We start from the raw sequence: 16,159 nt of genomic DNA on the forward strand, positions 1-16,159 counted from the left end.
TAATAAATCAATACCATTAGTCATTAGTTAATTAGTCTTTAACTTATTGGTACAACCAAAATCTTTCATAAATGAAAGAACAGTAAGATATTGAAATCCAAAGAATTTCTAGCCCGTATTTGTTTCTAAATAAGCTATAAATATCAGACTAACATTATCTAGGAGTTTCCTTTCGCTTGTTCTCACATTAATCCTCACTGTGAAGTTCTGCACTGATTACCCTTCTCAATAAATACAGCAAACAAATATTTACTATAGATGACAAATTCATACATATCAATGCTGCACAAGTTATTTAACAATTTAAAGGGAAAAATATTGGCAAAGCAAGCTTCATATTTAGCTAATGACTTAATGAAGCATTTTGGGTTCCCAGAGAAGAAATCTGCAATCACACCAAAAGAAATCTTGATTCAGTTTCAAATTTATGAGGGCGGCTCAGGAAGTAATGCCTTCTATTTTATTATGTTGTCCCACGACATCAGAGGCAGATGTTGATGGCACAGCAGAAAAGGTTGAACCTTCCCACCAATATTTCATACCATATGGCTTGAAGGCCATACTAAGGGACATGGAAAATAAAGATGAGGTGATTGGAGGTAACCAATACAGCTTCGCCACGGGCAAGTCATACCTGACAAACTTGGTGGCCATTTATGATGGAATTACAGCATCAGTGGATAAAGGAAAAGCAACTGACATCATCTATCTGGACTTATGCAGAGCGCTTAACATTTTCCTGCACGACATTCTGGTCACCAAATTGGAAAAAAATTGATTTGATGAATGGACCACTCTCTAAATAAAGAATTGGCTGGATGGTCACACTCAGAGAGTCGTGGTCAACAGCGCAGTGTCCAAGTGGAGACTGGTGATGAGTGGCTTTCATCAGTGATCAGTGTTGGGACCAGTGCTATTTAACATCTCTGAGGGCAACATGGACAGTGGGACTGAGTGCACACTTAGCAAGTTTGAAGATGACACCAAGCTGAGTGGTGCAGCTGACACTCTAGAGGGAAAGGCTGTCATCCAGAGGGACCTGGACAGGATTGAGAGGTGGACCCAAACCAGCGTCTTGAAGTGCTACAAGGCCAAGTGCAAGGTGCTGCACTTGGGTCGGGGCAATCCCAAGCACAGATACAGGTTGAGTGGGTAGTGGCTTGAAGCAGCCCTGAAGGGAACGATTTGGAAGCACTGGTTGATGAAAGACTCAGCATGATCAGTATGCGCTTGCAGCCCACAAGGCCAATTGTATCCTGGATTCATGAGAAGCATGACCAGTAGGTTAAGGGAGGTGATTCTGCCCCATTATTCTGCTCTCATGAGACCCCACCTGGATTACTCCATCCAGTTCTTGAGGCCTCAACACAAACAGGACATGGATTTGCTGGAGTGAGTCCAGAGGAGAGCCATGTAGATGATCAGAGGGCTGGAGCACCTCTCTGCTAGGACAGGCTGAGTTGACAGTGTTCAGCCTGGAGAAAAGTAGGCTCTGGGAGGACCTCATGGTGACCTTCCAATACTTAAAGGGGGCCTACAGGAAAGCTGGGGAGGGACTTTTATAAGGGCAGGTAGCAAGAGGACAAGAGGAAATGGCGTTGAACTGGAAAAGGATAGATTTAGACAAGATATTAGGAAGAAATTATTTACTGTGAGGATGGTGAGACACTGGAACAGGTTGCCCAGTAAGGCTGTAGATACCCCCCCCAGAAGCATTCAAGACCACACTGGATAGGGCTTTGAGCAATCTGGTCTAGTAGGAGGTGTCCCTTTGTATAGAAGGAGGGGTGGAATTATATGATCTTAAAGATCCCATCCAACGCAAACCATTCTGTGAATCTGTGATTCTATGATCACACGCTGTTGCTGTGTTCCAGATGTCAGCAGAGGAGCAGTCTGACACAAAGGCATCTGACATGGAAATGCGTTTGGAACAACGGTTTGTCACTGAACTCCACCATGTGAAAAAATTATACCCACAGTGCTTGCTGATCATTTATGGGGACCAAACAGTGGATGTGAGCACAGTGATACGGTAGGTGATGTGTTTCTGTAGTGGTCACCTCTGCTGGCACAGACTTTTACGAGAATGGCATGCAGCTTCTTTTTCACAGCTTGTGAAAATTCAGAGCTCATGGTGGTGATTACAATGAAAAATAGTGTTTTGTAGCTCAGAACGTGCTCTATCGAACAGTGCTACTGTGTTTTTTGTATCTTTTTTTTTCTAATTTCCATGGAAATAAATAGAAGGCATAACTTCCAGAACAACTTATGTAACAAAATGAAGTGTGTTTTTTAACACATTAAAAACACCAGAAATTGAGACAGAAAAAGTGATCTGAGCTAAAGTGATATTGGCAAAACAGAAAAAGCATCCACATCATGTTGTGTATTTAATTAGAAGTGAGCTTGCCTTAAAAACATGCACAATCTTGCTTCACATCTAATTCAAAGCAAAAAAAAACAAAACAAACAACAACAAAACATCAAAAAAAAAAAACCCACAAGAACAAAAAAAACCCCAACTAATAAAACCTAAGGGAGAAAAAATAATTAAACCTCCCAGTTAGCCTAAAACTATATTTTACACGGTTTTTAGTGTTCACCAGAGACAATATCTCCTTTCAATCCTAAAAAGCTGGAAGCTTGCTAGAACAAAGCATCCACTCTGACAGATGCAGCAAGAGCAAGTGAACAAAGAATCAAAGACATGGGACAATAAATGCAGAAGAGCAATTAAACAACAGAAGTATGAAATTTTTAAATGTACATTAAGTACCAGGCAAACCCCTTATTTTCACTGAAGTCAGATGTCACATAAAAGTATTCAAATCTGGATCCATGACACAAGTAGGCCACTCGATGGAAAAGGACAGCATTTTTACAGACTGCAACAGACAACAGCTGTCTTGGTCAATAGTGAAAAGACTAGGTAACTCAGATCAACCAGAACACCTGACTGTAAGGGCAAGCAGATGTAAACAGGTGTGGTAGCCAATGGCCTGCAGCTTATCCTAGCCATGTAAATACTGGAGTTCAGAAATCCAGCAGGATTTCATGCCTACCTCAGGAGGCAAACTAGCAGCAGGTCATGCTTTCTCATACGAAGCATGATATAGTGCATCAGTTTCACGGCACACAACTATTGCAATCTACTTTCACCTCCTGGATTGAATGAAAGAAAACAATACCAGCCACATATTCAAAAACACAGACTCTAGGTTTGCTATCAGGAAACAGTTTTGGAGGACGAGTAGCAACCAAAAGGATTCAGCAGATTCATTCACAAATACTGGTTGTTTACAGCACATTATGCCTCAGAGACTAAAAATGAAACTTCATGGCAAAATGCTGTTCTTTTTTAGAAAGTACCCATATGCTGAATTTTAAAACCTGGCCACCTACCCAAGCTGTTAGCTGCATTTATGGAAATACGAGGATACTCATTCTAATCCTCTCTTTCAGGCAAAATGACAAATTAAAAACTGCGCATAAAGTTTTCCTAAATAACTGCTTATCATGCTATTTTCTGGAACAGATTAATAGGCCATCACCTTGGAGACTGCAGCTCTTCCATCTGACACAAAACACTGCATTTACATTACAAAGTTCTTAGCCGTTATCTGCTGCCTCATTTGTTCCAACTAATATGGAGTCTGGATCGATAGCATGATGCTTCCCAAAACAGCTGGCATCTCAAAACAAAGGACAGCAAGCGGAAACGGGAGCAGTGCAGGAGTGAACCGCAAAGCAACAGGACCAAAAATGAAACACGAACCTTCTGGCTCTTAGGCGGTCAGATAAACCTGGTTCTTGAAAGACAGCAGTAACCGCTCTGTCCTACACAGTCATCGCGCACGTCTCCCTCCAACGCGAAGGAAAGGACTGTCTGTGCCGGCGGTACAGATGTCAGGTTGCGCACACACGGTGCAGCTCGGGAGCTGCCAGACGGGAGGCCGGACCCACCGCGCTGCCGTGCTAAGAACACACGAGGGCTCCGTTCCCGCCTCACCCCACCTCGGCCGCACGTCGCACTGCACAGCGCCTAACCCCGGATTCGCACGGAGCTCGCTTAAGCAGGTGGCGATTACACCAGCACGTCGGCCCAGGTGCTGCGGTCCCTGCGGATCTGCCGCGGCACCCGCCCCGGCAGGACCCGCTCTGCTCCCGCACAGCGACACTCTGGGCGCTGCCGGCAGCTCGCCACCCGGCGCGCTGCGCCCTGACCTTGGCCCGGGCGCCCGGCCCCGCCGCCGGGCGGCCCCAAGCCCCTTTGCCCCGCCCGCCCGGCGCCCGCCCTGCTCACATGTCGGGGTTCCGCTTGAAGGCGTTGCGGATGTCTTTCACCACCCGCTGTACCAGCACCGCCACCTCCTCCGGCGACTCGGCCATCTTCCGCAGCCGGCGGTGCCGTGCCGCGCCGGGCGGGCAGAGCGCTTCCGGGTCAGCGGACGGCGGGCGCCGCGGGTATGGCGCTGCCGGAGCGAAGCGGGGCGGCGGGGGCGGTACGGCCTCGGGCCGTCTGGGCCTGCTGGGGAGCCGTGCGGCCTCCTGCGGGAGGGGCGGGCCCGGCCCCGCCTCGAGCGGCTCCCGCCGTGGGAGCCGGCCGGCCGACGAAGGCGGCCCTGGGTGCGGGGCTGCCGTCCCGAGAGGCAGACCCGGCTCTGCGCCGAGGTTACTGTGTTGTTGGCTGTGTGATTGTCGAGCCTCCCCAGGAACGGCGGCTGCAGCGTACTCTGAACGCGTTCTTCTGTAACTATCTTCTGAAATCGGGGAAGAAAAGTCTCTAACTCCAGTGCGGTGTTAGAAAGTGGCATTCCTTTATTCTTCACGATACCTACCGGGTGACTCGACAAGCAAGTGTGCACTCTGAAGAGCTCAAGTCCTACACCTGAACAGCTGAGACATACATACGCAGTACACTGGCATACACATTCATTCCTTTTCAAGGACTCATACATGTGCTCATGTCCCTTTGGACATGCCCAGTGGTATTCAGGGTGGTTGAGTGCCCACATACTTCTTCGCCTTTTTTCATTGTCAGCTTCATCGCTGAACCTTTTGACCCACTTCCATCCATTTTTCCTCAGTTTGGAAGATTTCCATTGCTTGTTAGGCCACAGTGAACCACCTTTAAAAAACAATGTATGTGGAACCTGAGGAAAATGCCCTTGCACCTATTGAGGCAAAAGATAAAAGCATTCTGTTGTGACTCCGGTGCTTCATGTGAGGCAAAATCATTGTCTGTTATATTACTCTGATGATTTCTTAGAAAGTTATAAGTGTCTTCCTTCCACGCAAACAAATCAGCTTTAAGCATCACAGAATCTTAGAGATTTAAGGCACTAATGAAGAATTTTGTGCCCACAGAAAAACTCGAGAAGGCCACCTCAATAACGGAAAATCAGCTACGTGGGTGTGTTCTCAGAACTTAAATGGAAAACCTCAAATTTGCATGTGTGCATGATACTTAATTATTCCTGTTAATCTCACTGTAATCGATTACCTACACAGCAGTTAACTGAAATGGTGTACCATGTTATATGTTGGTTACACATTCAAGATATACATATCACTGCAAAGTTCTGTTCTCAATGTCCTGAAAATTGCTTTGAAGTAACTAATGTACTTATAAGTGGCAAAAGTAGTTAATTAGGATAATGCAATAAACTGACAATATGTAGTAGGTGAGCATGCAATTTGAACAGGACTAAATATTAAATTGCTACTCTTATTCAAATATCACAATAAAATATATTTAAATTGTATAAATTAGGTACTTACTGTCAAATTATATAAAGCAGATTTGGATATTAATTTTGCATACATTTATATACAGTAACTTTCAAGTGTGTTCACTGAGTTGAAAGTCAAGCATGCTTGATCCAATTTGAGGGCAATTATAATAAATGATTTCAGAAATTATTTTAGCCTTGCTAAGTTTAATGTAAGGCATATGAGTAAGCTGTGAAACTATGCCATCATGAGATAATCTAAAAGTTTATGCACCCTTTTCACAGGAAATAAATTTCTTTGGATAATCTGGGGATATAGATTATGTTATGTGACTATGTATTGGATAAGGTGTCAAAAATCTTGGAAATAATTTGATTGAAGTAATACTTTTATGATGAGTACAGACCACTATGTTCCTGTAGCTATCCAAAGTGATATAACAAACCTGTTTTATAAAGCCTGCATGAATAAATAACTAAGCGCCATAATCTCTCAACTGAGATGCAGTTCACCAGGCATGAAATGAAACTAAGATCTTCGTAGTCAGCTTTGCAGAATATGCCTGATGATGTTGGTTCATTTCTGTGACCCTCAACTATTTTAATTTGTTATAGCTTTACAACAAAGTTAAATCATAGAATGCCTTGGGCAGGACCTTAAAGATCATCCATTTCCAACCCCTTTGCCATGGGCAGGGCTGTCCCCCACCAGCTCAGGCTGACCAGGGCTCCATCCAACCTGGCCTTGAATGCCTCCAGGGATGGGGCACCTACAGCTTCTCTGGGCAGCCTGTGCCCATGCCTTCAGTCAAGAATTTCCTCCTAATACCTAATCTAAATCTCTCCTCTTTTAGTTTAAAACTGTTCCCCCTTGTCCTATCATTATCAGATTGTGTAAAAAGCCAGTCTCCATCCTGTTTATAAGTAAGTATTCCCTTTAAATACTCAACTGCTGCAGGGAAGTTCCCCCAGAGCCTATTCTTCAGGCTGAACAAGGCCAGCTTCCTCAGTTTCTCTTCAAAGGACATGTGCTCCTACTTTCTGATCATCTCTTGGACCCATTCCATCATCTTTATGCCTTTGTTGTGCTGGGGACCCCACACCTCGATGCAGTACTCCAGATGGAGCCCCACAAGGGAAGAGCAGAGGGGGACAGTCACCTCTTTTGCCCTGCTAGCCACCCCTCTTTTGATGTAGCTCAGGATATAGTTGGCATTCAGGGCTGCAAACGCATGCCACTGGCTCATATCAATCTTTTCATCCACCAAGACCCTCAAGTCTTCTCCACAGGATTGATCTCAATGAATTCTTCCACCTGACAGTACTCATGTCTGTGATTGCACTGACCAGGGTCAGCACCTTGCACTTGGTCTTATTGAACTTCATTTCGTTCAGAGGCCTACATCTCCAGCTTTTCCATGTCCCTTTGGATGGTGTCCCTTCCTTCTGTTGTATCAACTGCATAAATCAATAGCATTAATGCCAACTGAAGTATGATAGTTTGCATTAAAATCCCTCACAGTTGATACCGATTCTGTTCTGGGAGGCTGTGCACACAGGTGCACAGGAAAAAAAATGGGTATATCCATCTTAGTGATGTTCCATCACTGAACATAATTATTCTATGTATATCACGTTGCACTGCCAATAGGAAAAGAACTGTGTTAACCCTGCCCTTGTTTTGCTTTTATCACAGTGATCATTTGAAAATTTGATAGCCATGCAGAAGACAGAGAACATTTTTTCAGAATGCTACAGAAAGTCATCCATCTTCAGATTTCTCTGTATTTTTTTTTTAATGTCAAAAAAATATGATGCATGCATAGTAATTTGCATATTGTAGTTATGCACACATTTGTTTTTCAGGCAAGCAAGCAAAGACTAACTGCATTAATATAGTACTCAGATACTGTCAGTTACTTCTTATTTTGTTGCAAGGAAACTAATTCGTATTGAAAAACTGTTTTGACAGTGTCAAAAGTTTTGCAACATCCACTCCTCTCCCTTCATCTACCCAGATGGTGATGGCATCGTAGATGGCTACTAGGTTGGTCGAGCATAATTTCCCCTTGGTTAATCCATGTTGACTATTTCTGATAACCTCCTTTTCTTCCAACTGCTTAGAGATGACCATATGTTCAGATGTTACAAGAAGGTTACACTAAAGACACAGCACTGCCTTCATCATTCTGTTTCTTAGTGTTGTCTTCCATTGCATTTTGGCCCAATATCACTGTTTGACCGTCAGTATTTCATATCATGGTCATTTATCCTACCAAGAATAAATATCTGTGTTCTAACTATATGCAAAAATCCTTTTTTTTTTTTTTTTTTGCTCCTTTTAAATGACAGTTCTGCTCAGTAGTATGTAGACAACAACTTTTTTTTTTTTTTTTTCAGTTTACAATAAGATGGCTTCTCTACAAGATTGGGAACCTTGCTTGTTGAAACATTTCTGAAAGATGAGATATGAAGAATAAGAATTTCCTTGAACTTCTGAACATAATACCCTGCTTTGTTTCTTCCACTGTTTTTCTGTTCCTAAATTTAATTTAATGGCTGAATGCTTTTAGGGTTACCTAGAGAGCCCTGCCAAACAAGAAGGCAACCATTGTGCTTCTGGATTGAAATACATCCTGTCAGTGAGTTCTTCTCAATTAGTGTTGACAGAGACCAGAATGCTTTTCCAGAAACTCAAGCACAAGGACTGCAGATGTTGAAAGCAGTGATAAGGCTGTTTTCTGGCTTTAATAAAATGAAAATTTTGAGAGAATGTTCTTAGTTATTTGATTCAATGCAAACTCTTCAGAGAGAGATTCCACATATACCTGTCAGTATCTCTTCTCTTATTTTCCTGTAGTACTTAAAATGACAAGGTGATTACATTGCTCCTCTGCCCAGGGTCACGTTGCTGATTAAGCTGAGATTTTGCAGGTGATTAATGTCTTTGGAGCATGTGCTGGAAAGCTGTGTGATATTTTTGTCTTAGAACTATAGTTCATGAACAAGTATCCTCCTCCAACAACTGAAGTAGATCTATGATAAGATCAACCATTCTCTGAAATTGTTTACCTGTTTTACCTGTTCTGGAGCTGCTGTGGGTAGTAAGCACAAACCTAAATTACTTAAATCTTCCCACTAATAAGACAAAATCAGGTTTTTGCCTGCATAGCTAAAAATCTTCAAGATGTAAGTAAGTGGTTAGTACACGTGTACACTTTGTTTTCTTCCATTCTTGGCTTCTGACCATTTTTCAGCTCAAGGAAAATCAAAAGCCTCTTGTTTGTTTTATTAGTAACTCTCAGAAGATTTCATTAAAAAGCCTTGAAGTCTTCCACTGAACTCAAATAAATTCTTTTACGTATCTGTATATATATGATCTAGTCTCTGATTTTTTTTTTCTCTCTCTCTCTCTCCCTCTCTCACTTTTTTCCCCCTCCAGAAAGATTAGTAGCTTACTAATTGATGGGAGGAACAAGAAACATAAAGAACACTGCATCTAGCTATTGGATACTGGCTGTTTTCAGATGCACAGAATTTCTGAAACTGAAATCTGCAACTTTGCATCATCTTCCATTCCTGGCTCTGTCTTCCCTCTTGGTAAGTCATTGTATGTACCTGCTTATACAAATTTGATGGACAAATAATCAATTCTTGTTCACCCATGGGATGAGGAATCTTGCCTGACATCTGTCATGGTTTTATGATTTTTGGTTATCAGTATTCCACATCATAACATCATGTACTGCACTGGAAGTTAAAGTGTTAGTGCTCCAGTTCTGGGCACCTGTCCCGGAAGAGAAGAAGAGCTATATTTCCCAGAAGATTGTTCACTGTGTTATTATCATTTCTGCTCAGAGGGAACAGATATAAGGCCTTGGTAGGTCATCTGACCTCCCCTTCTTTGTCATGCGCTCGTCCCTGCTGCTCAACCGGACTGCGCTTCTCACCTCAGTGTTATGGTGAGGCCTATCCACCTTTCAGACACTCTCTCTCATTATATTTATTAGCTTCAATTCTAATTATATTAGAATTAAATTAAGTAGGGAGCATATAAACAGGAGGAGAAATGGCTGTTTATGAGGGTGGATAGGACAAGGGGGAATGGTTTTAAACTGAGACAGGGGAGGTTTAGGTTAGGTATTAGGAGGAAGTTTTTCACACAGAAGATGGTGACGCACTGGAACAAGTTGCCCAAGGAAGTTGTGGATGCCCCATCCCTGGAGGCATTCAAGGCCAGGCTGGGCAGACTACTGGCTGGCGACCCTGAATAAAGCAGGGGTTGAAACTGAAAGGTGAGAAGGCCCCCATAAGTGAAAGTAAAAAGGCAAGAAGGCTTCACAGTGACTGAGAGTAAGTGGAGTGAAGGGGAATGGTTAGAGATAGTTTATAGAAGCAAGAACATAGGGCTTGTTAGAAAATAAGGGATGGCAGACTGTGTCTGGGATAGCAAGGGGGATGAAGGCCATAAAGATAAGGGTTTGAGAACAGCCCGCAGACATTTAGCAGGGAGGTGATTAGATGTCCACAGGGCAAGAAGAAAGTGGTTCGGGGGGACGCCCCCCCAAAGGCCAGTAGTTTACAGCAAGAAAGGTCAGAAGCCTTCGCGAGGAAGATGACAAATCTTCATCCCACGACCCACTATGCACGCGTAAGAGGCGAGGGTCTGCATGCTAACGAACTCCCGGGGGTGTAATGAATATGTATCCAAATTCCGAGAAAACTACTGATTATGGATTAATTTGGCCTATATCTGTAGCACGATTTTTCCTGATGGTGTGCAAGTTAGGAGGAGGAATCCCCCTTGCAGCCAGTGTCTGCGCAACACTGATTAGAACATACCTGCTTTTATAACTATTTTGAGGTTATAGAGTTTGATTCCGCACATCAAAACTACATGATTATTGTGGTCCTTTTCAATATTGTACTATAGTGTGTTATCTTGCACTCCGATATTTTATTTAATAAATTAGTTTGTTTCTCCTCAGATCTGCCACTGTTTTTAATTATTTTTAATTATTTTGGGGTCCCCGGTTTCCCTTTCCTAGAGGCGCAGATTTTGCGAAATCCCTCCGCCCTGCTAGTCACGGAACTGGGCCAAACCAGACCATAAACTGTTGACAGTTGACACATTCTTCCTGATCTTGCAGTCTTTTTGGTTTGCTCTGCTGATTTTTATGTTTGTTTGGTTTTTTTTTTGTTTTTTTTTGTTTGTTTGTTTTTTGTCAAGGTTGTTTAGAATGAAAAAAAAAGTTAAAGCAGAGCTAGAAATGGACCATTAATGAGCAGCTTGATAATATTGCCTGTTTCTTCCTGTGCAGGAAGAGGATGAAATTTAATTAATGTAATTGGCATTTGCTAAATCTGTTGCAATATCATAACACGCTTAGAAGTAAAGGTGAGGCTCTGCATGCAGCTGAGTTGTTCCTCACTCCTAACTTTGTTAAATACAAGTTTTAGAAAATACAAACTCTACTCTTCTTTCGTAAGAACAATTCAGGTTTGCGTAAGTCTGGATGGACTTTGGCTTTCCTAATCCCATCCCTGCACTCTTAGATTGTGCCTCTGAATTCCGTTTACATAATCTATTTTTTCTTCTGCCTCTTGTGCACTTCCCTATTATGTCTGAATTTTGTCAGGAGCAAATTCTTTATCTGTGCAGGCTTCCTTCTATCTTTTATTAATTTCCTACATGTGCGGAGGGGTCATTCTTGAGCCTGGGAAGGTGATCCTGTAAAACTGAAAAGCTGTCTCTCCAGAGACATCTTCCAAAGGATTTTTCGGGCAGATCCCTGAGGAAGCCAGAGTCTGCTCTTCTGAAGTCTGCTGTTTGCCTTCCTCTCAAGATCCTGAAATAGTCTTATGCCATGGGTCACTGCAGCCATGACTACTCATAACTTTCACATTTCCAATTAGTTCTTCCTTATTTTGAGGTATGAGCTGCAGCAAAGCAACCTGCTGTTATCATTTCCGACATCATCAGTCCAGATGACTTCTAAGGATCTCAAAGATGGAAATCTGACAGTCCCATCAGATCCCTATTCCATTTTTAAAACCATCTCTGTGGTTTTGAAAATATATATTAATTGGTCTGTTTGTTTTGTCCTGTGCAATGACTTGTGCCCATTGTTTCTCATCTCACCTCTATGCTCTTCGAAATGAGTTTTGCTACATTTTACCCTTCTACTAAGTACTTGAATACAGTAGTAAGGTCTCCTTTTAAATTTTTCTCCTTATGCTGAACTAATCAGCTCTTCCAGGCTCTGCTCACACATCATATGTTTGAAATCCTTGATTATCTTGGTTGTGTTGACTCGTCTTCCTCCTGTATGTCAAAGTCTTTCCTGTTGGGTGAGCCCCAAACAGGAAACAGTACTCCAAATACTGTTTTTCAGTGCAGAATATTTCATTTAATTTGGCTACTTGAACAGTTTTAGTAAAATGTTCCATATAGTTCCAATGTTAGAATGAATTTTGATAATTTTGATCTCTGGTGCAGTTCCAAATAAATTGAAAGGTGTGTGTGGACCTCTTACCGTGTTTTGAGTAAAAGATTGTTTTTTAATAATGAGGTTTAAACATGTGAATCCAGTTTCAGAAGTTTGATAATGTTAGGATTAAATACTCAAGAGTGGAAGAAATCTATGTTTTACATAAGCTAAATATTTGTGGTTCAGGAAATTGCTTTTCAGTGAGTACTAACATAAGCTTGTAACAGGATTTTTCTTTGGAAGTCCCTCTATTCTCCTCCTTCCTGGGCTAGGGTTTCCCTTCTCAATTTTCAAAATATATCAGTTTGCTAGAACAAACAGTTTTATTTAAGGGTGATACGTGCAAGTCTCAAACAGTTCAATTGGTTTAAATAACCTAAAACCACTTATAAACAGATGGCAATTGAGAGTAACAACTGCCACCTCTGAAGCCTTGCAATATAAAATGCTATTTTGCATTATGCATTTATTAACATGGATTGCTAGAAATAACAATCTGATATCAAGATTGAAGTTTACTTTGGATGAGGAACTTTTTTTGTTTCTCCATAACAGTTAACTTACAATTTTATTGGACCCAGAGTGTGCTAAATGGATGACATCTTGCTTTTCTTTTAGAGATGAGAAAAAAAGATGCCTTTTTGGAATTTGGCTTTGCGTTTGGTATTGCCAGTTACTGCATCACGCAGTTTGCATCTTTTTACTTAAGCTTTGCAGAGAGGTTGGTGAGTCACACCCAAAATATCTAATAAGGTGGCTAAGAGAGGGCAAGCATGTGTAGAAGGAGAGAGTTCACTCCTTTAGGAATATCTGGTCAAGAACCTTTTCAAGGGTTAATAAGAAAGTAAGGCAGTGATGGAAACCAGGTCTGATTAATTACACTGATTCACCAAGGGCATGTGAGAATGGGGGAAGGTTTATTCTATCAGAGGGATCTTACTGAAGATTTGTAAGGTGGAATAACCAGACATACAGCTGATCACTTTTCTAATTGATAAGGAAAGAGATGCTCTGTGAGAATTGTTGACTCAAGTGAGATTGTTTGAGTGAGGAGTTCTGGAGTGAGCTAGTAAGAAGAAAAGAAGGGAGAATCATTGGCAAAATGCTGAGACACAGACCAGACAAAACAAAAATGGGAACAATGACAAGAAACAATGCCCCACTAGTTGGTAGGTTAGCAAATCATTGATGCCACTTCCAGAAGGACCAGTCTTGACTTTACAACTGATAAAACTCTGAACCAAGAGTCTGCAGAATTCTGAAAACCAACGGGGATGTGAACAGGGCAGAAGGGCAGCAGGAGGAACAAGGTAGGATAGGTAGAAAAGGCTGTGAAAGGGATAGTCATGTGAAGAACAGGCTAGTCAGTGAGCTTGTCTGGCTGACCTATACCTGATCACTAAAGTCTGTCCTATGTTTCCTCATTCAATATTTTTCTTTACTTTCTCTTCTCTCTGTGTATTTTCCTCTGTGTGCATGCTGAAGGAATGTATGGCAACTACTCGTGGGATCTTGATTACTCATTTGTTTGATTTTTTTTTTTTTTTAAGACACTAAGAGACCAATCCCAAGGACTGGGATATAAATGAGATTCCTTTGGATTCAAGGAATTTGTGCTGGTCTTCTTATATGATGCAGAGAGATAAAGATAAGTAATTGTTCCTTCTCTTTTGTTATAGCTCAGAAATTTCAATGCAGACATCTGTGAGTCCAGATTGCAACTCTGATTAAAGAAATGTGCATTTTCATGGCCTTTAGGTTTGGTTTATTCAGCAGACATAGCATTTAAATTGGCAGTTTCCACTGAAAATATTGAATGCAGATTCACTTTCATTCAACTAAGTAGCGTTTCCTCTTTAAACACAAGGCTAAAGATATATTCAAGCTGTGAATAATAATGATGATTATTATTGATGATATATGATGATAAAGTGATGTGTATAAAACCCAGTATTTTTCAAATACAGCAGACACTGCTGTATACTTTCTGGATTGAACCTGCTGGAATATGTAAGTATCAGTAGAGTAAAATGAGGAATAGGTCTATGCTGTCCAAACAGATTTCTGTATTCACAGGATATCTTATGGAAAGAAATGAAACATAATCAGCTTGAACACTTTATTAATCAAAAAAAGGTATTCATATAGGAATAAATCTCTAAGAAACTGTAGCTGTTGAGCTCCAGTTTCCAAGACAACAACCCCCATGAGAGTATCTCCTGGTTTTGTTGATCCAAGTTACTCAGTGGATCACCTAAGCTTAAGGAAGTAGATGCTAAAAGCTGGAACAATTCAATTATTTATCCCTTAGTAATGAAACCAAAATATTTCTGCACACTGTGTGTGAAGCAAGATTTTTTAAAATTCTGTATAAGCAACCAAACATCCTACATTTTTGTTAGGCATTTTTAAATAAACTATCATCATTCAGTTGTCTACAAAGTTGTATTATCTGGTATCTGAAATATGTTAACATAATGAAGTCCAGGTCTGAACAATTTCTGAAGCTTTTTCTGCGAAACAAACAAACAAACAAACAAACAAACATCTTTAGATTAGAATCAAGGAGAAAAAATTACAGTTGCACATAACCAACATGTGGGTTTTATATTCCTTCCTTCATCTTGTCTGCAAAAAACATTTGTACTTACATGAATGCAAACTAAATTCAACTACAGGAAAGGATAGGACCTTACGTGTTTGTTGTTTTACAGTAATGTGACTAAGTGTAGCTGTTTTTCTTATATTCACTAAATCGTATACATAAAATAGTAGCTCAGTAAATATAAAGAATATTAGTAAATGCAATAGATGTGAGAGTCCAAAGGGTCTGATTCTGTATTTTGCATGAAATGGAAAAAAAATACAAAAATACTTTAAATGGCTTAAAATTACTCTGTACTGATGCAGCAGCACTACCACTCTTTGCTGAAGACTGGCATTGAAACCACAGAATTATGGAATTATAAAAGTCTTATTTTAGCTTGTTCATCTGAAATATCAAATATCAGTTGATTAAATTCAGACTGATGTTCTTCCTCTTACGACTCCTTTGTGCTAAGAAAATATGTTTGAGAGCATGTGGGGAGGTAAAATGTTATGACAGAGCTCTTGTTTAGTTTTGTCTTTTACTGAGATGGTGGGACAGTGGTTTTGCTTTCATTTCTCAGGTAGGGTTGACAGTGCCCAGTATCGTATCAAACCATTTGACTCATACAAATAGTATTTAGTATTCTTTCCAGAAGAAAGAGATTAAATGTTGCTCAAGTCCAGCTCAAACAGAAACAGCACATAAACTGCATTTCGTCCCTGTTAAATTCCAGTCATACGCTGCCATTTCTACATGTGAAGAAGAAACTCTGTCTATGCTCCACTAGGGGCAACAGATCTTACTGCAGCTGTAGAGAACTGATGTGTTTTAGATATTAATCAGATTTTTCACACCTTTTTAGACTTGAGCTTAATTCTATTTTGGAGTTGTGGTTTTCACCCTGTCTCCTCCATGCTTATTTTCACACACAGTCACTCAACACTTAGATCTTGCAGTGAAAGTGCTAGATGCTATTTTAATACAGTTGGAAGGGGAAAAAAAGTAACAAATGAAAGATTTTTATAGTAGAAAGTGCTAGCACTTCTTATGTTTTTAATAACATTTTTAGGTTAGCTGAGGCTGCTCCAAAATTATGTAAGGTAAGAATGATTGCAACAGAATCCTTTCTGAAGGTATATAAGCCTGCACTCGGACACAAGAGGGTGCACTAATGCTTTATTGCTCATTACTCAAGGAGGCAGTGCTGCCTGCAGTTCTCTTCTTGGGACGTCATCATGACCACTTTCAAATATTCATGATTTTTTATTTTCATTCCTTCAAGTGAAGGACACTAAAGATCTGAATGGTAGAAGATACCCAACACTAAACAAAACCAAAGATTA

General features: G+C 40.9%; 1 protein-coding gene across 1 annotated transcript in view; it reads right to left on the bottom strand.

Annotated features, from left to right (window-relative positions):
- The window catches only part of PTAR1 (protein prenyltransferase alpha subunit repeat containing 1), a 44,956-nt gene extending 39,909 nt beyond the window's left edge, over positions 1 to 5,047 (bottom strand). Inside the window, exon 1 of the mRNA XM_085212708.1 lies at positions 4,307 to 5,047. Within this exon, the coding sequence (XP_085068834.1) occupies positions 4,307 to 4,392 (86 nt within the window). The 5' untranslated portion in view covers positions 4,393 to 5,047. The remainder of the gene's footprint in view (positions 1 to 4,306) is intronic.
- Positions 5,048 to 16,159: the final 11,112 nt, after the last annotated feature.

Source organism: Meleagris gallopavo, chromosome Z (assembly GCF_905368555.1).
Source record: "Meleagris gallopavo chromosome Z, MGAL_WU_HG_1.1, whole genome shotgun sequence".
Classification (NCBI taxonomy): Eukaryota; Metazoa; Chordata; class Aves; order Galliformes; family Phasianidae; genus Meleagris; species Meleagris gallopavo.